The sequence below is a fragment of the Choristoneura fumiferana genome, chromosome 8, assembly GCF_025370935.1.
Source record: "Choristoneura fumiferana chromosome 8, NRCan_CFum_1, whole genome shotgun sequence".
Classification (NCBI taxonomy): Eukaryota; Metazoa; Arthropoda; class Insecta; order Lepidoptera; family Tortricidae; genus Choristoneura; species Choristoneura fumiferana.
The window spans coordinates 1,930,016-1,953,063 of record NC_133479.1 but is presented as its reverse complement, the minus strand read 5'-3'; the positions used below and the strand labels follow the sequence as shown (position 1 = coordinate 1,953,063).

General features: G+C 37.8%; 1 protein-coding gene across 1 annotated transcript in view; it reads right to left on the bottom strand.

The window, feature by feature from the left end:
- Window positions 1-999: 999 nt before the first annotated feature.
- Window positions 1,000-23,048, bottom strand: part of LOC141430102 (netrin-1-like) — a 274,374-nt gene continuing 252,325 nt past the window's right edge. The window contains 6 exon segments of the mRNA XM_074090644.1: window positions 1,000-4,682; window positions 5,283-5,466; window positions 7,151-7,225; window positions 11,377-11,439; window positions 12,149-12,298; window positions 18,132-18,320. Coding sequence (XP_073946745.1) covers window positions 4,532-4,682; window positions 5,283-5,466; window positions 7,151-7,225; window positions 11,377-11,439; window positions 12,149-12,298; window positions 18,132-18,320 — 812 coding nt within the window. The 3' untranslated portion in view covers window positions 1,000-4,531.

The following is a 23,048-nucleotide window of genomic DNA, read 5'->3' as shown; positions in this document are numbered from 1 at the left end:
GTTATTAGGGGCCATCCATAAAGTATGTCACACCCCTATTTTGACCATTTTCAGCCCCCCCCCCCCTCAGCTTGTCACACGTATTGGTATGAAAATTGCAATTACTTTGTTTCTGTGTCTCAAACCGCCTGATTCTTCCCCCGCCTCCTAAATGTGTGACGTAGGTAATTTATGGATAATCCCTTATATTCATTGCACTGCAGCACTGGTCACACCAAATGTCGATTTCATACTTCTCATTTTATGTTTGCTAAGGTATGACAATAAAAACGATCTTTCAGTATAATAATGTAGTTTTATTTTTAAATAAATATAACCAATAACATTTATTACATCACAGGAGTAGGGTATTATAAAACACAAGATTATTGCAGATACACTACAAATAGTATTTATTTGATTACTATAGGGAAAAGCGGTAAAACATTTTGCCATAGTCGCTTATGCAAAAACTACATCTCTATAGGTACTCGCTTTATATTCAACTGAACGAGAAGAGTATTAAGCGATTATGACAAAGTCATTTATGGTTCTTCTCTATGGTCAACGAATAAATAATTCGTGCACTTGCCTTAATACAATTGACGTTTCTTAAATATAAATAAGTAAACTACATACATTATTTTTATTCAATTTTAAAATTATCGATTTCGAACAGTCGGAAAGTTTTTGAAAATTAATAGGCCATTATTATGAGTTAAATATGTTTTAATTGAAAATGGACAGTACTTTATTCGATTTTTGAGACGGATTAATATAAATTAGTTGCAAATAATAATAGTACCAATCTTTATTGGAATGAAATCTTACAGTTACCAAAAACAAAAGATTAGACTCCAATTAATAAATAAAATTTACAAAAAAATGTACACAGTACGTTTAGAAATACAAAACGACTATATTATAATAGTACATTACAATCAGACGTTATTATATATTATTTTATTATGTTACGCGCTATCATAAAGACTTTTTAAGAAACAAAAATAATCGTAGGTAAAAAAACTGGCATGACAATGTTTTCAGTCCTCAATGAAATTAAGTAAAAAAATCATAAGCGACAATTTTCCTAAGTAAGGTAAACTGACCAGGAATCTAGTCAATTGATGTCGCTTATGCGTTTTGAAGTAAGCGTTTAATTGAAATTTAATTTGTAACATGAACATGGCACATATTTAATATGAAATAGAGCGCGTACATACAATATTAGTCAAACGCGTGCACTCAATAATAATGAGTCATACATAGTTTATCGCAACAAATACTGATTTAATTACTTAACCATATAAACTTTCGTAGCATGTACTCGTACCTACTACTACTGAATTTTGACAGAAATCCCGTCACTAATGTTGCCAGTGTTAAACAAAATAATAACTGGGTTAAAATGATTTGCAAATTTTGAAACCGACATTTACGCGCTTACCGTAACCTCATACATATGAATAAAAACAACTAAAACACCACACCAGTAGCCTAGCCATACGTGTGGGACTGAATGCCTTGCTCTTTAATCATTTAGGGGTTTTCGACGGACTTTTAGTGATAAAAAAAACGCTAAAACTATTTTTTGAAAATGAATTAGAAGATTCTAAGGCTACATTTAGTGTCTATCACGCGTAACGTTACACTAGCTCCAGCTTACGTCTCATATTGACAAATCATGACTTACTATTCTTACTGTATTACAAATTACGAATTCTAAAGATATGCATAACTAGAAACAGGTTAATAGATTAATCTACAACTAAATACACTTTTTACAGTCCGTTATTCGAATGAATCTATGTTTGTTAACGTATCTAAACGAGATACAATCGTTTCCAATAATGTCTCACTTTTTTAAAACATATGATAGGGTGAAGGATGAGTTTCCAACTGTCTGTAAGTACAGTAGGTATAGAGAAAAAAAACCTAACTAGTTTTTTGAGTTAGGTCCGTTATATGTTATTAAAAATAACTCAAGAGTAGTGCTGATTGTGAACTTATTGTGTCGTTTAAAAGTTTTGTAATTTTTGGTCTTAATTCTTACACGCTACTGTCTGTCTGGCAGGAATAAGCTTACTTCAGCCGAGGCCGCTACAATGTTATGCGAAGTATAAAAAAAACGAAATTAATTTTAGTGTTCGGTTAACAATATTGAGTGACATCAAAATTTGGATGATGACTAAAATCACTTTGTATAAAAAGCGTAATTAAATCCCGAGCGTGTTAAGAATAAGTAGCATAATTACGTGATTATCAGTACAGAACATTCAATACTCATTCAAATAATGTACAACAAAAAATGTAACACATTATTGAAAACAACCGTACGATTATTCATCAGAAGATACCGACATTGTAACGTCATTATCAAGTTGAATTTGACAGCATTTCAGGCAATTACGTGTGATTGTGAATGGCAACACTGAATTATGGAAACGTCAAGTCGATGCGCTAAGTCCTTTTCTAACAAAACCAGTATGAAAGGGACGCGCTTATCGAAAACGGCGTGGCATGTCGAAACGGATTTGCTTTCTTCACGACGGACGGCTTTATTCGCGAGGGCATAAATAATTTTGACAGCTCAATCGTCGGTAATTGCGTATTATTTGCATCTGGGCAAAATTGGAGAAGCCACTATTTGCTCGGCTACGTTTTATCGGAAATTATGGTTCTGCTGACTTGATATGTTGCTGTAATTTTGATGATTTATTTTGGTAGTTTCAACTTAATAACGTATTTATATGTATAAAAGAAGATGAGTCAACAACTGATTGACTGACATATCAACGAACAGCTTAAGCTACTAAGCCTATGAGGTTGAAATTTTACACAGGCCTTTCTTTCATCATGTAGGCCAGTACTAGGGGCGGGTTTTTGAAAACTCATCCCATATAGGGTCGAAATAAAGGATGAAATTGAGTGAAGACGCGGAAGCGTTGAAGCTACAGAAAACTAAGAGCATGGCGTTTTGGCAAAAGCTACTATCAATGTCTGTTTTTTTTTCAAAAACCGGTAACATTTTCATGTGTTGTTAAATGGCGTTACAATGTCGTATCTCAAATAGATCTATTATATAGTTAATATTTAAACTTAGTAAAGCTAATAATACTGTACATGCCTTCACAGGCGTTTATTGATCATTTAGAAAAGAAAAAGTAACAAAAGGTACTGCTAAGTGAGTTACTTTGGCAAGAATTTGTTGAAATATTAACTTAGAATAATAACACATAGAAACCTAGAACATTATACATTGAAACTTGTCTGTCTTGATGTCTTATACATTGAATGTCTAATACTTGTCTGTTATATTATACATTGAAACTTGTCTGTACTATTTGTACGCATATTATTATTACTGCAGAGTACCACTTTTCATGTGTATTATTTTAGTGTAGCTTTAAAATCTTTAATGTTCTTTTACTGGAGTTATGTTCCATACGTTACTATTTAAAGTTAATCTTTTTATTTTTAGGCTCATCATAGTAAATTAGGCCGATATAGTAAAAATGATGCGAATAACGGTTAGAACGGAAATAATTTCAAGTCGTTCAAATTATATATTTTTTTTGTTTACTGATTTGTTCTGCCTAAAAATCTAAAAGTTGCGTTAAGTAGAAAATCTTAGCTAAATTCATAAATTAAATATATAACCCTTAACGATATAAGTCTATATTAATAAATGAGGTATGTTAAACCATTGTGACTATGCTTGATTGACGACTTAACGACCTAAGATCACAGAAGTAAATACTCTATAGACTTGAAACTTCATACAGCCACAAATATACTACAACATGACTCGGTAGTGTGCGTGACCTCTTATCCACAAGTCCATGTAAGCCGTCTATAGTCAAACTGTTTTGCACAACCTCATTCAGTCACACATCGATGTGCTTTATCTATGTGTGGGTATTTCAGCGTGGTTGTATGAAGTTTTACCTCTTTAGGATATTTGCTTCTATGTTAACGACATAAGAATATCTTGTACAATCGCCGACACAATCTCTACCAAGACCTGTCAAAATGGTATAAGTAATCGGCGACAAAAGCTGTCAGTTCCGTTGTACTTAGAATATAATAACGTGCATCCTTTAAGTAACAATTATACAAAAATGCAAGTAATGGAACGAAACAATCGTAGCGCTAGCTTAAGTTAAATAAATAATTTTTAATGTACATTTTTATAACGTAATCCTAGGAAGATGGAGAAGGGTTGCAAGACGTTTTTGGTATTAAAATTCAAGAGTAAAAACTGGCGAACGTTAAAGACTATACGAATTAAAAAGTCAGCAGCAGTTTCATAACTTTCCACGGGGACACTTACCAATTAACCAAACTAAACAGCCAATTTCAACTTACGCAATAAAATGGCCGCGCAAGACCGCTTTTACAAAATGGCGTCTGAACCTTCGAACACACACACTGCTCCGATTCTAAACTTTCGCGTTCGCCGCGCGCGAACTGGCTGGCTCGAAGCGACTCCACAAGATGGTTGACTTCGTTCACAAGATGGCGGATATTCAAAATGGCGGTGTCGCGGCGGTTAGTGGCAGTTGATGGCGCGTCGCTGGAGGCGGCGTATGCGCCGGTGCCAGTCGTCGCGCCACTCGAGCAGAAGGGTCCGCTCGCCGACCGTCAGACCCGGCAAACCTGATGAGGTACCTTCTTTTTCCACTCCTAGGATTAGGTATGACCTGTGGACAATAGTTAGTATTAGTTTGGTGATAAAGGATATGTCATGGCATGACAATGGCAAACATGGTTGTAAGCTGGCTTGCTTCCAAACAGCAAATTTGATCGTTTCAGGTTCAATATAAATTGGATAAATTTGATTTGCTCGTTTTACCACTAGTGCACCCAACTATCGGTACGTTCGACCACTAGTACCTACGTTCAACCACTGGTGCATTGGGCCACTAGTGCGCCCAACTAATGGTGTGTGTGTGTCCGCTTATTGTTGCGACTTACTTGTTAACTTGATCTTCTTACACATACTCGTGCGCCTCGACTCGACCACTAGTGCGCTCCCACCGGTGCATCCGAACACTAGTACGCCCCCACGCAGGTACGTTCGGCCACTAGAGCGCCCAAACGTTGGTCGACTTGTTAACCTTGAGCTTCTTACATCTACTCGCACGTGTTTCAAGCACTCAAGAAGAGGCTGGCAGCGCCACTGCGTCATTCGACCACTTGTACCCCCAACCATGCAATCGACCACTAGTGCATCCGACCATTACATCCGACCATTGGTGCGCCTCGATTCTCAACTTACTGGTAAAATCTGGTCGACTTACTTGTTAATCTTGAGCTTCGGGCACTTGCACGCGAGGTCCCGCGCGCGCACGAAGAGGCCGGCGGCGCCGCGGCGCAGGCGGCTGCGCGGGCCGCGCTTGTACACCGCCTGCACGCTCAGTGACAGACGCACCCATTCCGCGCCCGCCGCGCTGGGCTCGCGACCGACCACCTTGCCCATTATGACTGGAACAAAAAGTAAGAAATAAGTAAACACATAGATAGATACATGTATAACAGTGACCTAGGTCATTAGATTGCGTTCAATGTGAGCCCTCTAAACCTACGACCAATCTACTACTCCTCTGTATAATGTTGCAGATGACCCTTAGTGCCAAGTGACCCGACTGTACCATTTATTTGCCATACGAAAAAAAACATTATACGACGTGTATAATCACAAAAAGTAACCAGTCAGTTTTAGTGCGGTGCAGCGATATCACATGGCGTACTTAGATTCTAATGTTTTTTTTTCCAGCAGCAATGTATTCTGACAGTTGTCACGTCAGCAAGTGTGACGTTTAGAATAAGAACGAAGCAGTGATTATATTTGTACTTTTGTAGTGTCACATTGCGCGCTAATTTATTTTACAAGGGGAAAAACTCGTAAGAATTTTTGGAATAAACACATACAAGTATCTTTATCAGGGTCTTTACTAACTACCCTTAAAATTTGTGGTTATATTTCTAACACGTTAAATGGTAATGGGACTATATATATTCATTTCCTCTTGAGTGCTAATTGGTACAACCCGCGGCACCCATAACTTATTCAAACGGCTGATTGTTGCGTTGACCACTTGTGTAATATATCAATTAGTAATCAGCACTTGATTTTTAATATAACATTTACATCAATCACGTGAATCAAATATGGAGTCTACAAGCACCGCGCCAAATTGACGGAAGCAATTTATAAACATTTAATTTGACATCTGTGTGAACAAAAGACGACGGTATGAAACAAAGAGTCTATGGTCACATGATTAAGTCTGTAAGCGAATTACGAACGTGTCAAATTTGTAGGGTGACACTATTTACCGGCACGGATAATACTGACATGGAAATACCGACCCGATATTTCGTGTACACGCCCATACAAACTGGTGTCAAACTGACATGTGTCCGTATTTCCATGTCGGTATTGTACGTCCGGTAAAATATAGTGTCACCCAATTTGTACTCGCATATTTTATATACGCTAGGGCTTTCCGTATGCCGACACCATAGATGAGATAACGGAAGGAAGCATTATCCGGATAAAATAACAGGTCTTGAGCATTTATTAGTGTCTTTGAAGGAGGTCTTCCTAGCTGAAATCGTTTCTGAATTCCCTAGCTGAAAGTGACTTTGCAGGAGTTTTTCCAAGCTAAAAGCGATTTTGAAAAGAGTGTTCCTAGTGTAAAAGGTTGTTTTAACCAATTCTTTCTGTCACACGGTATAAAGACGAGGGCAGAAAGAGATGGTAAATGTGTAGTTGTACTAGCGCCTCAACCGCTATCAGTATCCTGTCACAGTCACAATTGAAGAAATGAGAGATACTAAGCGGTTTTTTTTATAAAACAAAACAGTGTGCTTAGAGTACAATTTCAACTTGTTATAATGTTATGCTAACTGTAGGTAATTTCTTTGATATTATATACGACAAAAAAGTCGTGGTGGCCGAGTGGTTTGACCTATGGCCTCTCAAGCAGAGGATCGTGGGTTCAAACCAGTTCAAACCCCTGCGAAGCAATTCAATGGTGCGTGTGAAGTTCCCAATCAGCACTGGGCCCGCGTGGCACCGGCCCAAGCCCTCTTGTTCTGAGAGGAGGCCTGTGCCCAGCTGTGGGACGTGTATAGGCTGGCATGGATGTACTATGTTACTCACCGTAGTCTCGGCTGCAGAACTTGTTGAGATTTAGCGTGCGAGCGCCGGCGCGACACCTGCCGCACTGATCCGCCGCTGGAGGGCAACAGAACACTTCAGTCATCCTTCATCTGGGTTATTATTTCGAGAGGTTCAATTGTGTTCAGACTCAAATTTTCAGTTATAAAATTAGAAATATATCGTTTATTGTTTTTAAGTTGCTTAAGATATTATCACTGAAACTTGTGGTAAATACATTTTATTCTATTTTATCTTTTTTTCCACAATAACTTAAATTTTCTGCACAAAAGTCAGTTACGTGGTCAGGTTCGGATTATCCCTGACTACTTTGTAGTATTGTAAAAAATACAAGGTATAGAAAAACTTGCTGTTTAAAACATGGATTGAATGTTCATAATATGATATACCATTCATGCAAACATAAAAAAATTAGGACATTGATAAGACTATTTTTTTCTACATTTCCCGTTGTTCCAAAATACACCGTCATTTTCGTAGCCACACTTATTAAGTAATATTTTAAACAAAAAAAAGAGGTCAAACCTCCTGTAAATCCTTTTTTAACTATAAGCAACTTTGAAAATAAGACTGCGTAAATATGACGTATAATGTTTATCGCAAGCCATAATTATTTATCTATAATTAATGTAATAAAGGTTCAAGTTAGATTTGCGTCAAAGATCGAGCGTCATTTTCGTTACGGTTGCGACTTGGTGAGTATTGGGTAAATAAATATAATGTTTTACTGGTGCTGTGTCATTTGCAGTTAAGTTATTCAATATTGATTTCATTTGCTTCAAACCTATAGGATATTTACTGCAGAGCCGCGAAAGTAAGAACTTTTCAATTTCGTGGTCATCATTTTCGTGGTGCTATGGGCCACGAAACTGATTAAAGACCACGAAAAAGATGATTTTCCCTACAAGTAGAAAAAATACAGAACACTTTTTATAGAATTTTCTGCTTTTTATAGTGTAACCGTTTATGCCGTTATTGATTTAATTGATTTAAATGAAGAATGGTTGACCGTCAACAACATTTGCTCCAGGTGTGGTTATAGGAATTATGACCAGTGCGACGCCAATTTTGTTAACTGGCGAGAGGTTCAAGAATTATTTTGCCCTGAATGTACGTGTGAAATGTATATATCTAAATATTAAAAAAAACTTCGTCATTTAGAGGAGCATTTTGTTGTGTTGTTTCGTTGTAACATAATTTCGTTCGGGTCTACCGTAGACCTACACGGGGGAAGGTATTGAAAGCTGTTTGGTTTGTGAGTTGAAGTTATTAATCTTACTTTAATTAAATAATTTCTAGATAGTATTTAAAAGGTTACAAAAATGACAATTTGTAGTCGTCATTTTCGTGGTCAAGTTTTAATTTTTTTTTTTATATATATATCGATTGTCTATTTCTGTTGATACCTGATTAATTAAATAATGCTTATTCTTTTTCTCATTATGATCGGATTTTCATTCAAATAGTACAATTATAAGATTTTAAAATAAACAAAATGATCTTTTTCGTGGTCTCGGTGCTCATTTTTGTTACCGTTAAAATTGGATTTTTGCTTTTTTTAACCAAAATAAACTTTATCGATCTCTTATAATATAAAGCATCTTATCGGTACATATCCTTATGTTCAAAATAAAACAGACCACATCAAAATGTGTGTTTATAATTCTGTAACATTTATCTTACACCTCAAATAATTACCCTCTACTAAAAACATCAGCCTGTATGCACCCAGTATCTCCAATCTTCAACCCTTTATATAATACGGTATTTGACAACTCCTGATTTTGCCATAATATTATTATGAAAATATAGATATACAGAGTGTTTAGCGAAGAGAAAATTTAAATCTGTTGAAAATTGGATTTATGGTGACTGTCTCTTTCTCAAACGCTTTTCTCTATGCAGCAAGTATGGCGGTACTGGCGTGTGACGTCACATGCCAGTATGTCTTTCTCTGTCTAATCTTGAATTTCAAACCCTCACTTAACTTTGTTATTTGTAAACAACAAAGTTTGTGTAGCTTAAAAAATGTTTTTCTATTCGATAACAGGCATTGTGTAGTTTTAATTTATAAAACATATACAAAATAGTCAAATACCGTATTTTGTTATTATACAGGTTGCAGCTATAATATCCCCCGAATTTTAAATATTGACTTTAAACATGGTGTTCCAAATTAAACCAGAAAAATATTTTTTTATCAGCAACTTCATTTGATTGCAGAACCTTCGCGCAATTGACGTCATCATGAATTCTCTGTCAGGTAAAACAACGGATTATTGCGACAAGGTTCTACAATAGCTTGGAAATTAAACGTATGGACACTAAAACACGAATGAATAAACCAAGAAGAATGTTTCATTCATGTTTATTATTTTGGATTAATCTAAGCGCTGTTCTAATTCAAGGACTATTTTTAGGACACTCCTCTTGATTCATCAGCCTAAATTTAGTCACAATACAAACAGCAAACACGAAAGTTACCTTACCATCCGCATTGATAACTAAAATGTATGAGATGATAGAACAAGCCTGAAAACAAGATGATCTTAACAACATCAATTTTCGATTGCTGGTTTTGAGAAAATATATAAAAAAATACAAAGTTTTCTAAAAAGGTGTCGTAATTTAATTGGGTCTTATTTTTTTACACAAAATTATTTTTATTGTGATATTTCTTTGGATATACGCATGTAAAATTCAAAAATCTTAACAGCTAAGCGTAGACATAAGATTTTGCAAGGTATTCACACAATGCAATTGAAGACTGCGATGTAATTTTTGGGAAGTTTAAGTAAATTCCCTGAATTTCAATTCTATTGGCAGTCCTAACGATTAACGTATGCAAAACCACAGATATATAGGTCAAGTTAAAAACCTAAAAAAAAACCATAACCAGCAATCGAGTTGAGACCATTTCAAATCACCTGTAATTTATTAAGCATAATTACGAGCTTAATTACAAAAAGGTGATAAAAATAGGTCGGTGGGCACTAAATTAAAAGGTAATGTGCAAATTAATTTGAAACAGAACGACCGTACTAACGTTTAATGGGCTATAAAAAGGCTTTAAAGTATTGAAATGTGGTGATGGTATTAAGTCCGTATTGGACTATGGTTTATGTTTACTTAAGCTGTTAGGGCGGTACTAATTTCAAGGTTATGCAATATAATCCTACTAATATTTATAAGCCAAAGTTTATGTGCGTTTGTTTGATAAGGTCATTCACATCAAAGCGCGACATGATGCGACGCAGCGCAGCACATTTCAAAGATTTCGTCAACGAAAATTGGAAAAAAGTCACAGAAAAATTGACAAAGTTTTTTTTTTAATCATTGGATTACATTACATTCTACTCAATTTGAGGTCTATTTGTATTATATCGAGTTAATAGTGTAGTATATCGGTTTACTGTATACTAACACCTGTACAGTCGCCATCAGATATTTCGGAGCGGCCAAGGTGGTCAAAAATATCGGCACATGCACTCTATTATTAAGGCATTAGAATTCATGTTTCGATATTTTTGATAACCTTGGCCACTCCGAAATATCTGATGGCGACTGTACATAATTTCAGCGATTACTAACGACTTGTTTTAATAAACAATTTAAATTTCAATGCTCCAGATGAGAAGTTTGACTAAAAGATTTTAATTCATTCTTTCTTGAAGTGTTAGTCTTTTATAAGTTATTGATTATTTATTGCACAGCTCAAAATTAATAATGCTCGTTATGAGTTAGTATTTTGAAATTAGTTTATAGAAAATCTAAATGGAATTGAATAAGATTGGCAAATAGCTTACGGTCATTCTAAGAAAGCTCTATCACGATGATTTGATATGGAATTTTATGAAAACAATCTCTATTATTTAGTCTTACTTCGTTGACACTTCGAACATTTCGTCTTCAATAAATGCAAAATTTTTATTGATTCACTCACAATGTAATCAATATGTTCGACTAACTAAAAAAAACAATTATTATTTTTAGGACACTCTGTATCTACGACAACATGATTAAATTATACAGGCCGTCCCAAAAACTACATTCACTCACAACTTTTCGGGACACTCCGCAACTCAATACCACATATAAAGGATGTCCAAAAAATGTATATTTTTCGTTTTTTTTAAGTTCTTGTCATCATCATCATCGTAACAGCGCTGTGTGATGTGAGAGTGCAATGAAGGCCACTTACTACTTACCGCGGCCCGGCTCGCCGTCCACCGCTTCCATGGCTTGCACAGCTGTCACCACTCGCGGTATACCTGTAGAAGATAAATGAGATGTTAATTATACGAAAAAAGATAATCAAAATAACAGAACCCTTATAGTTTCGCTGTGTCTGTCTGTCTGTCTGCCTGTTCGTCCGTCCGCGGCATTGCTCAGGGACTATCAATGTTAGAAAGCTGTAATTTTGCACGGGTATATATGTTAACTATGCCGACCAAATGGTACAATAAAAAATTGTAAATATTTTTTTTGGGGCCTCCCATAGACGTAAAGTGGAGGTGATTTTTTTTCTCATCCAACCCTGTAGTGTGGGGTATCGTTGGATAGGTAGGCATTTTAAAAACATTAGGGGTTTGCTACGACGATTTTTCGATTTATTGTTTTTTTTTTGCGAAATATTTAACTTTAAAGTGCAAATTTTCATTAAAATCGAGCGCCCCCCCCCTCTAAAATCTAAACCGGTGGGTGGAAAAATTTGAAAAAATTCAGGATATAAGGTCAGGTAGTAAATATATCAAACTTTCAAGGAAAACTATAACGGCTAAGTTTGCTTGAGAATTATTAGTAGTTTAAGAGTAAATAGCCGCCTAAGGTATAAAATATACCTAAACTTGGAAGACTCAGTATAAAATACGAAATATTACTAAAATGTTACTTAATTTTTTCGTAATGGCTACGGAACCCTATCTTGGGCGTGTCCGACACGCTCTTGGCCGGTTGTTAATCTCTAAGGTTGTCACTCACGTATACAGGGTGCGATGTGGCTCCTGGACTGCTGGTAGCCCTTGGCGCAGCGGTTGCAGGTCGTGCCCGTTACGCCATCCTTGCACGGGCACTGCCCGCTCGTCTGGTTGCACGTCTTCCCACTCGCTCCCACCGGGTGACAGTCGCATGCTGTTGAGAGGGATAGAGTTAGTATTGGTTGGCTGTTACAGCTTCTAAAAGTATGCGCGCCCGAGCGTTTCCCGGAGTTCTTTTTTTTTATTCGACTGGATGGCAAACGAGCAAGTAGGTTTTCTGATGGTAAAAGATCACCACCGCCCATAGACACCTGCAACACCAGGGGGATTGCAGATGCGTTGCCAACCTAGAGGCCTAAGATGGGATACCTCAAGTGCCAGTAATTTCACCGGCTGTCTTACTCTCCACACCGAAACACAGCAGTGCAAGCACTGCAGCTTCACGGCAGGATTAGCGAGCAAGATGGTGGTAGCAATCCGGGCGGACCTTGCACAAGGTCCTACCACCTGCATGCTGCTTCTTTTGTTAAATTGTGTTTTTAAAATTAAAAAGGAAACGAAATTATAAATATAAATAAAACGAAAAACAAAAAACCAAATCCCGTCCGAAGAAGATTAGAACCGTTAGATTTTATACCGTAGAACGTAGATTGAAAGCCCAACACTAACACCGTTCAACCACAGCGCTGATCACAGGTTTCTTTAGGTTACAGAAAACACGGCAAAAGTCGAAAACACGTTTTTTCTCAGACATAAGACCAAGCTAGATCGTTTGTTCGCCCTCGAAAGCCTTCTTTGCAAAACTCATAAAAATCGTTAAAGCTGTTTCTCAGGTACCTGAGATACATAAAATAAATATACTTACCTAAATATACAAGATGAAAGATATTATCTAAAGGAACGAACTTAAAAATACGTGCGAACTAACTGAAAACTGTTGCCATTGATTTAGTGCTGCGTTTATTTAATTTGCTACAATCGAGTTGTAGTTCGTTCGTCTCGACACTATCCAATCCAATTGCTTTAACTGATTTACAACAATAGAGATGTACGTATTGGACAAATTGTTGAAATAGAGTTTTCAAGAAAAGTTTGTGCTTTTGATAAACTACGATGCAATAAAACTAGAACTTCTAACACTGGGTATTCATACTGTAGATACCTATAAATTTGTACGGAACCTTCGATGCACGACTCTAACTCGCACCTTTCCAAATATCCCTGTCCATGATTTAACCATTAATTTTATAATACGCCTTAGCTATTAATATACTTGTATATTTGAATGTTGTATCTGTTTGATCAATAATATTTTTTTGAATATTATTATAAAAACGTATGCAACTTCCCAAGCACGAATTTTTGGTTTTAGCCAGTCTGTAGGGTGGAACTTAAGTTTTCCGTTTCTAGTAGCTTTTGGTTTCGGGTACACATTGTTTTTAATCGACCTCTTTAGTATTAACTGATGGAATCGTAAAAATAGTATACATTCACTTTGAAATTTACCAACAATAATTAATTAAACTTTAATTGTTTGCTTTCAGGCCTAGTGCACTGAATTTTGCCGAGGAATGCTGCGTTAAAAACAATAATTTTTGTTCATCAGTTAAGAGTCACTCTGTATTAAACTCACAGGATTTTAATTTTGATTTAAACTAGGGGTGTTCATTTTTTATTCATGTTATCATCTTTATAGAAATAATTCACCCAAAACAGATTCAAAAAGCTCAATCTCTATTCATTGTACCCCACATCATTATTACGGTACACCCAAAGACCTCACTGACCCAAAAAAGGCTTGTCTGCCCAACTGTTAAATGCGATAGCCCATCAAAACACTCCAGCACCCAATCCGGTGTTGCCACCGCAATAATTCCAAAGTCCCCGACCCTCATAAAAGCGACCCGAAATTCCCCCGAAAATCGGGGGAATCCGGGCCACGGTAATTGAGTTCCGACTGCCGATTGACTTACCCGACCTCTGGGGTGTTTCGTTATATTTATTCTGGCAAAACTGTTCGTTTTCGGCAAGTATTTTGTTGAGGGAAATTAAATTGCGAAGTTACTGTTTTGGAATTTTAGGATTCCGTACCCGTATCTAAAGTGTGCCAATGGGACTTGCTGTGCCACCGTTGTTTATGGGTGTGTAATAATTTGTATAACAACAAATATTATACTAAAATCACTTTTGCGTATAAACAAAATGCGTAATTTCAATTTGCATACATGTATGTTCAATTAGTATAAGAACGTAATGCATTAAGTAGTAACAACAAACTATTTTTTTTTCTGGAACATAATAAACGAGTACCTAGTCTATTAGTCACATTATATAATACTTAAAACTTAAATAAATATCATGGGACACTTCAAGCTTGTACTATGGATACTAGGCAACGGATAAGCATATTTATATAGATAAATACATATTGAACATCCAAGACCCGAGAACAAACATTCGTATTATTCATACAAATATCTGCCCCGGCCGGGAATCAAACCCGGAACCTCAAGCTTCGTAGTTAGGTTCCCTAACCACTTGGCCATCCAGTCGATAATGTATATTTTATATAACAATGAAAAGTAAACGAATGAGAGCTCCGCGAAAAACCTATACGATGTGATTGCTTCTTGATGAATAAAAAATATGTTAGGTTGGCATTTAGTCCTAGACAGGACCTAACTGTAAGTATATAATATGTAATATACCCCTGATAGTTATGTAATTTAAACATTATGCTTTTCATAATGTACTTTTTTGGTTAAACGTCAATTTTTTTATGTAGCTTTCCCTTTCTTTCGCCACTCGTCTCTATCATCAGCATGCACCTGCCAATCGAGCTGAAAAGCGCTCAGGTCGTCCCGCCATCTCCTCTTGGGTCTGCCTCTGCTCCTTTGGCCATCCTTCGGAACCCATTCGGTAACGATTCGTGACCATCGGTCTGGATGCATGCGGCAGACATGACCAGCCCAGTCCCACTGCAGCTTAGCGGTCTTAAACGTCATTATCGAACTAAAAATATGAGTAGTTAACTGATTTATAAAATCAAAACGCCAATGCTTAACTTAGAAAATCATTTAACTAGTTCATACAAGTTAATCCATCCATCCAGTACGGAAAATTTCAAGATAAAATATGAAGAATCCTGAATTATCTGCTTATGCTTCCGTAACACAATATTTTCTATGCTCAGTCATTAGAACAGGTTACGACGGTAGAATAGCAATTAAGTATCTATCTTTAATTCCGCAAATAAACATTTCATTTCGTTTCATGAGCCTGGACTCGAACGCACGAGGGCTTAATGAGCTACAGGTAGAGTAGGCCTGTAGGTTATAAGCCTAGTTCATTATAATCATCACCCCATTAGGTTAGCTGGAAGAGATCCTTTCAGGGATAAGCTCGCCTTTGTTCTCCTCTCTGTGTATTTGTATGTTTATTTTTTATGTGCAATAAAGAGTTTACATACATACATACACATTACTCATAGGACGTTCACTATTTCACACTGGGTTCCCCCATAGATCTCCAATTGCTTCGGTTGGAACCGACCTGCATCCAACGAGAGCCCGCGGCCATTCGTCCATCTACCAATCACTAACCACTACAGCTTTATTGCTTAAATCGTACGTACAGTCAAGTGTAAAAATATGAACTTATTCAAAGTTTCAGAAATAAGTAACCACCGATTCATATTCCGACGCAATCACCTAACTAACAACTAACAAAATCACCTGACATTGCAATGAAAGCAATGAAAGCATAGGTAGCGTCGGCAAAACTCAATGTGTTTCAGATAAAGTACTGTTGGCTCCCAGGGGCGTGATTTGGCCCCTATCCCGGCCGTTTCCCGCACTATTTCCCGGGATATTTTTATGGTGCATCCCATTTGAGAGGCCGACAAATGGCCTGTGGTCGCCTTTTGTTTTTCCTAGTTTTTATCCCGTTTGTTTTGCTGATGCTTTGATGTTTCAGTTCGTATGTGAAAAGTAATTCGGTTCTCATGCGCTGTTCCCTCGGGAACTGTGCATTTTTCCGAGATAAAAAGTAGCCTATGTCACTTTCGGGCCCATAAACTATCTCTTTGCTAAGAATCATGTCGATCCGTCGCTCCGTTTCGACGTGAAAGACGGACAAACATACAAACACACAAACATACAAATACACACACTTTCGCATTTATAATATTAGTATGGATTATTGTTTCATAGTTTATATATGTTTTGTTTCGTTTCTGATTTTCAGTCTGGGATAAAAACTATCCTATGTCCTTCCTCGAGAAGTTCAGCGGTTTAGACATGATGAAGTAACAAACAAACGAACAGACTCACAAACTTTCGAATTTATTATATTAGTGGGATTGAAGTCCACTGATGATTTCACTTCGATCGGAGCCTATATAGTTGTTAGTCACCTTAGACTTGCAAATTACAGGAAAATTTCTTATGCCTCTGTTTATTTTATGATTAACAGTAGATTTGAAGGTGCCTTAGCTAAATTTTAACACTTGATAGCAACATAATTAAGATAAAACAATATAAAATAAAAGAAAATGTTATAAAACTCCTATAATAGCTTTTTAAACAAATTAAGTAACAGGGACGCGGAGCAACAGGCGCAGGACAGGCCCTATACCATGAAGTGCAAAACTCGAACTTCGTATGTTGCCGTCCCGCAGACGCATATGTCATTTAATACGCGAGTGAAAGGGACGGTGCGATACGAACTTCGATTTGCGAGTTTCGCGGTAACCCCTCAGGAGCGGATGGCGATGTCTCACGAAGGCCCTTTGTACCACTGGGGTACCATACGACAACAACAACAAATAACAGGGCAAAAAGTGAAAGCTATTAATTAACCAACAATTCTCCTGAAATACATCTTTATTGATTTTTCACTACTTCAAGAAGTAGCGGACCTGAGTATATCACATTATTGCAGCTTGATGCGTCCAGAGTTTTTTCCTTTTGAGGTACGAAAACCTAAAAATACGTTTCAATTGCAATGATTTTCGTTCTTAGAACTTTTATGAATAACGCGTATTAAAAGTTACAGGTGTATTAAAAAGCGAGCAATAAAAGCAATGCTGATTTAGCGTACAGTCGTAAATGTACATTAAATAACAAGTAATGTTCCCATCAGAAGTTGAAACGTGCTTTAATATAACATGACTGCCCTTTGGGAGCCAAAACGGAGTTGAAAAACTTTCACTCACTCAGTTACAGACTTTTTACGTACTTTAGTTAATAAAAAACTTTTTTTATACCCTTCTTTATAGCACGAAACAAACTTTTATTGAAGCGTGAATTCGTGGCATTTAAGTTAATGTTTCTTTTGAAGGTCTTTTTAACATGTTTAAGCGCTTAATTATATTTATTTCATTACTGTTGGACAGTCTTATTGTATCTTAAATACGCTTTAATGAAAGTTAAAGCGGATTTGGTTTAAGTAAAGTTTTATTATTAATGTTATAGGCAATAGATCACTAGATGGCGGTAGCCAGTGCGTCCTACTAGTTTTAACCTACGGAGCCGAAACGTGGAACTTGACTCCGAGGCTAATCCACAAATTCAAGGTCACTCAGCGAGCTATGGAGAGAGCAATGCTAGGGGTTTCTTTGAAGGATAAAATCCGAAATCACATTATCCGACATAGAACGAAAGTTACCGATGTTCCTCAGAGAATTAGTTCGCTGAAGTGGCGTTGGGCTGGCAAAGTCTGTCGCAGGACCGATGAACGGTGGAGCAGACGAGTCCTTGAATGGAGACCACGGACGGGAAAACGTAGTAGGGAGGGTGTCCTGAGGCACGGTGGACGGACGACCTTAAGAGGGTCGCTGGCGGCGTATGGTTGCGAGGGGCTGCAGACAGTGTTGTGGCGCGCCATGTTGGTGTTGTTTACTCACCATTTCATGACAGAAGTAGTAAAAAAATGTCGTTTAGAGCCTTTCAAACATCATACGATCTTGTGGGGTAAATGGTACTCACGTTTGCACGCCTTCTTGTGCGTGATGGGCTTGGCGGGGTCGCGGTAGTAGCCCTCGCGGCAGTAGTGGCAGTGCCGGCCGGCCGTGAAGTGCCGGCACTTGAGGCACACGCCGCCGCTGGCGCGACCAGACAGCTTGTACAGCTCCATGTTGAAGCGGCAGCGGCGCGCGTGCCCGTTGCAGTTGCATTCTGGAACAAATGGTAGCTTTTAATAACTGTTGCATCGTCGGCCAATGAGGGCTGTCGTTTTTTGTCTCACTAGATGGCGCACTGTTGCGTGAGGTTTTTAAGTGTGGCTTTCAAAGTCTGTTATTACGGGCGTGAAGACAAAGTTTAGATTAAAATCATATTTAATACACATTAAAACCGTACCATAAAAATATCGAGCATGCCACAGTGTTGCATAGTCCCCGTTTTGTTCCGAAAAAAGGGAGGACAAAGGTTTCCGAAAGACAAAACTTGAAAACACAGACATTCATTGCCCGGGAACGCATATTTGCCATAATTAATTTCAGACATTGCAAAATATTCACAAAATTATTCTAATTTTAAATAAACCCGCGTAGCTCACCCAAAAACTATGAGATTTGACATTTCGGAGACCTCACTCAGCTCACGCTACACTAGCGCCTCTAGTGGCGAATTCATACGCGATAGCCCTCATTAGATGGGCACACTGCATCCACCGCCACTCGAGGACTTCTCCAAAGTTTATCTGTTCTTAGAGCGGTGTGGCCCAGCCATTGCCGCTTTAACTTGCATATTTTTCGTGCTATGTCGGTGGCTTTAGTTCTTCTATCAAAACGCAAAATACTTGTGATGTATACACGTCATTTAATAATATTGTGAATCTGTTTAAAAAATATACCTCGTTGAGTTTCTTGCCGGATTCTTCTCAACAGAGGTTTTTCCGAAGCGGTGGTAGATTTTTTTTGACATTCATAAGTGCTTGACAGGTGGTAGGACCTTGTGCAGTCCGCCTGGATTGCTACCACCATCTTGCTCGCTAATCCTGCCGTGAAGCAGCAGTGCAGTACCCCTGGTGTTGGAGATGTTTATGGGCGGTGGTGATCTCTTACCATCAGGAGACCCACTTGCTCGTTTCCATCCATTCGAATAAAAAAAAACTGCATTTTGCTTATAAGAATAATATTGTAAAAAAATTAGCACCCACCAAAAATATATTACAAAAACAAACTTATTTCTATTTATTTAAATAATTTGTGCATAGGTTCATATCAATAAACTAAATACCACTACTTCGCTTAACCTTTTACCTTGACGTCGGTGGTGAGAAAAGTCTATCTATAACTATCTATAGCAGCCCTTATAGCGCCCGTCTACGGACATAGGCCTCCTCTCTACTTTTCCAGTCTTGCCTATTTATTGCCACTCGCATCCAGTTTACGCCAGCTTGTTGCCGGATATGAGAAAGGAGTGAGAAAAGTAATTTGTTTTTATTAGTTCATTAGTAACTGTTGCCACGACTCCGCGTATATAGAATTCGTTTATCGCTTTCCCGCAACTGCAATTTTCCGCGATAAAAACTATCCTATGTCCTTCCCCAGGACTCTATCTATTTGTATACCGATTTTCATCTAAATCGGTTCAACGGTTTCGACGTGATAAGGTAACTTTCGCATTTTTAATATTAGCGGGATTTCTGTTTATTTAGATCCTATTTATAATAAGATTTTTCTAAGGTACTTATATCTATGAAGCAACAAAGTTTTAGTGCTTTTAATTGCGTGATGACACTCGACACATCACTCTAACCGCGATAACTAACGAATCTGCGCGCACGCCGTTAAGCTGTCATCGCGTGATCTGTTGCCCGACACTTGTAGACACGTGGCCTTTAAGAAGATCATCTTAAGATTTAATACATCATCATCATCATCAGCCGGAATCATCAGTCTCCACGTAGTTTCTGGAATTTTACTATCAAGTTGCAAAAACTACAACCACCGTACAACGTCCCTCTCAAAGAGAGTTTACTTTGACACTGGCGAAATTGTCCTATTAATTAGGACAGAAAAACCATATTTTAAAAGAGAAGAAGAAGAAGAAGCCTGTCATAGAAAGAAAGAAAGAAATAAAGAAAGAAAGAAATAATTTATTTGCTCGAATACGGTTACATACAGATTTTATAAATTATATTAGGCCATGCGTACTCAACCTGGAAGCAGGTGTGCAAATTGTCAAGTACCTCTAATATCAATGTCCATTTTTTAACCATTCAAAAACTAAATAACAATAAAATAAATCATTTCAGAAACAAACATTGTTCTCTCTGCTCTGACCCACTGAAACTATCATCATCCCAGCCTATATACGCCCACTGCTGGCAGAGGCCTTCTCTCAGAATGAGAGGGCTTGGGATGTAGTTCCCACGCAGGGCCAGTGCGGATTGGGAACTTCACACACACCATTGAATTGCTTCGCAGGTTGTGCAGGTTTCCTCCCTAAGTTTTCCTTCCGTAAAGCTCGTGGTAAATTTCAAATGTAATTTTGCACGTGAATTTCTAAAAAACTAGAGGTGCGAGCCGGGGTTTGAACCCACGATCCTCTGCTTGAGAGGCGATAGGTCAAACCACTAGGCCAACACGGCTATTAACTGAAACTATGCGCTGAGTTTATATTCGATCCTCTTAAGTCGTCATCATGATCTGTTGTATAGAAGCTGTCAACACACCCGTTAAAAATATTCCTTTGTTCTGGACTACATCAGACTAAATATTTGTCCGGATATGAAACAGTTGCCAGTTGTTATATCCAACCGCGGTTTGATGAAGAGTTTGTTTGACAGGTAACCTCTTTTGAGGTTAACAGGTGAAAAATGAGTTTTTTGTTTGATGTACCGAGGATGTACTGATAGAGATGGTAATTTGGGATAGTAGAAAGATTATTGTGTACCTACGGTAAACAATGTTTTTTAGCAAAACGCGAAAATTTATTTGTAGGTATGACACACTTTTTTCTCGTAAATGATTTGGTATTGTTTTTAATTCTAACATAAGTGAATTCCGTCGTAAACCGTTTACGGACATATTTGGTCAAACAAAGCATTTCTGGGGGGCTACTAAGAAATTCTAAAATCAAAGTTCGTATCGTACCGTCCCTGTCACTCTCGTATTAAATAATATTAGCGTGCTGACGCGTGCGACGCGTGCGACTGTGAAATACGAAGTTCGATTGCACTTTCGTAGTACGAAGAGCAAAATTCGAACTTCGTGTTTTGTGATCCCACTGACGCTTATATTATTTAATACGAGACTGAGAGGGACGAAACGACACGAACTACGATTTTCGACTTTCGTATCAGCCCTGCTGAATCCATTTTGAAAATTCAAATCATTTATTCAGTAAATAGGCCGCAATGGGCACTGTTACACGTCATTTTTTTAAACTACCAGCGCTTTCGGAAAGACCATCATTGCCAAGAAGAATGCGCCGCAAGAAACTTGACAGAAATTCATTTTTTCAACAACTTCGTCTTAAACTTAGTTCGTCGGGAGCGACCAACAGATGGCGCGAGCGTCGCCTCACTTATGCATGCGCACGCGCGTCCGCCCAAGTAGCGCAGGAAGCCGCCGCGCACGTCCAGACCGACGGACATACATTCATTAAGAACTGAAGATTTGAAGTATTACTATATGGTGTGTTATCGGCTTGTGAGAATTTCCTGGTAAAATGATTGTATTGTATAGGTATGTTTTAAAATACAGGATGAAAAAAAATGACCCCGGAGGTAAACTTCAGTTGGTTCGAGTGTACATTCTCCATATAGACATACAACACTTAGTTGCAGCAACTGGGTCGAACCGAGTGAGCGCTAGAACTCAAGTGGCAGTTACATTCTAGATTTTAGTGCCTGCTAAGTGGCTGCATGACAAGAACGCATGACGATGGTATAAACAATAGTATTATTAAAAGTACAGTCACCAGCACCAATATCTGACACAACCAATCGTGCATAAATATCAGACGAAATACAATACGAATCTATTTCTAGGGAAGGTAGGACGTATCAGATAGTTACATAATGATTTGCCGACAATTTTTACTAAGATTGGTTTTTGGAGTATTTTTGTATTTTTTATTTCAACTTCAAATTTTGTTACATTTACCACTGTGCTCTTACGGTCATCCCGTAAAATCCATATCGAAAATACAAACTGAAACATAGACGCACAGAAAAAAACAAAAAAGAGACCAGCGCTGGGAATCGAATCCAGGTCCTCAACATTCCGTGCTGCGTGCTATACCCCTACACCACCACTGGACAGGAGTACAGGGCTAAAACATAGATGTCGCTAGTGTCGCTGCTTAAGTGACTAAATAAGAAACAAACAAGCTGAGATGTCGTGCATAGGAGAAATTGTGTCTGTACTTCTGTCCAGTGGTGGCCCGGTGTAAGGGTATAGCACGCAGCACGGAATGATGAGGACCTGGGTTGAATTCCCAGCGCTGGTCTCTTTTTCTGGTTTTTTCCGTGCATCTATGTTTCAGTTTGTATTTTCGAGACAATTTTTACGCCGATTATTGATTGGCAGACGTTTCGCCCGCCGAGTAATGGTACGCCGATGGATTTGCGGATGTAATGTTTCGCAGACGTTGTTTGTGTATTGTTCTTCGCAATTCTACCTAACACTCCTCGCTGGCTACACTTTGATAATAGTACAGTTACTATAGTTATTCAAATCATTATTTTTTTATTGGCAATGTCATACGTGTATTAAGTGTATAAAAATTCAACGGTTGTTCGGTTAACTGAAGCAGTTACGAAACAGACAATCGATTAAACGTAACTGCGTATCGATTTCTTCCTACTGCCTACTCGGCGAAACAAATGATAAGCGTAACGAAATTATATCAAACATTACTCTACCAAAGGAAAGGTCTGGCAATAACTGT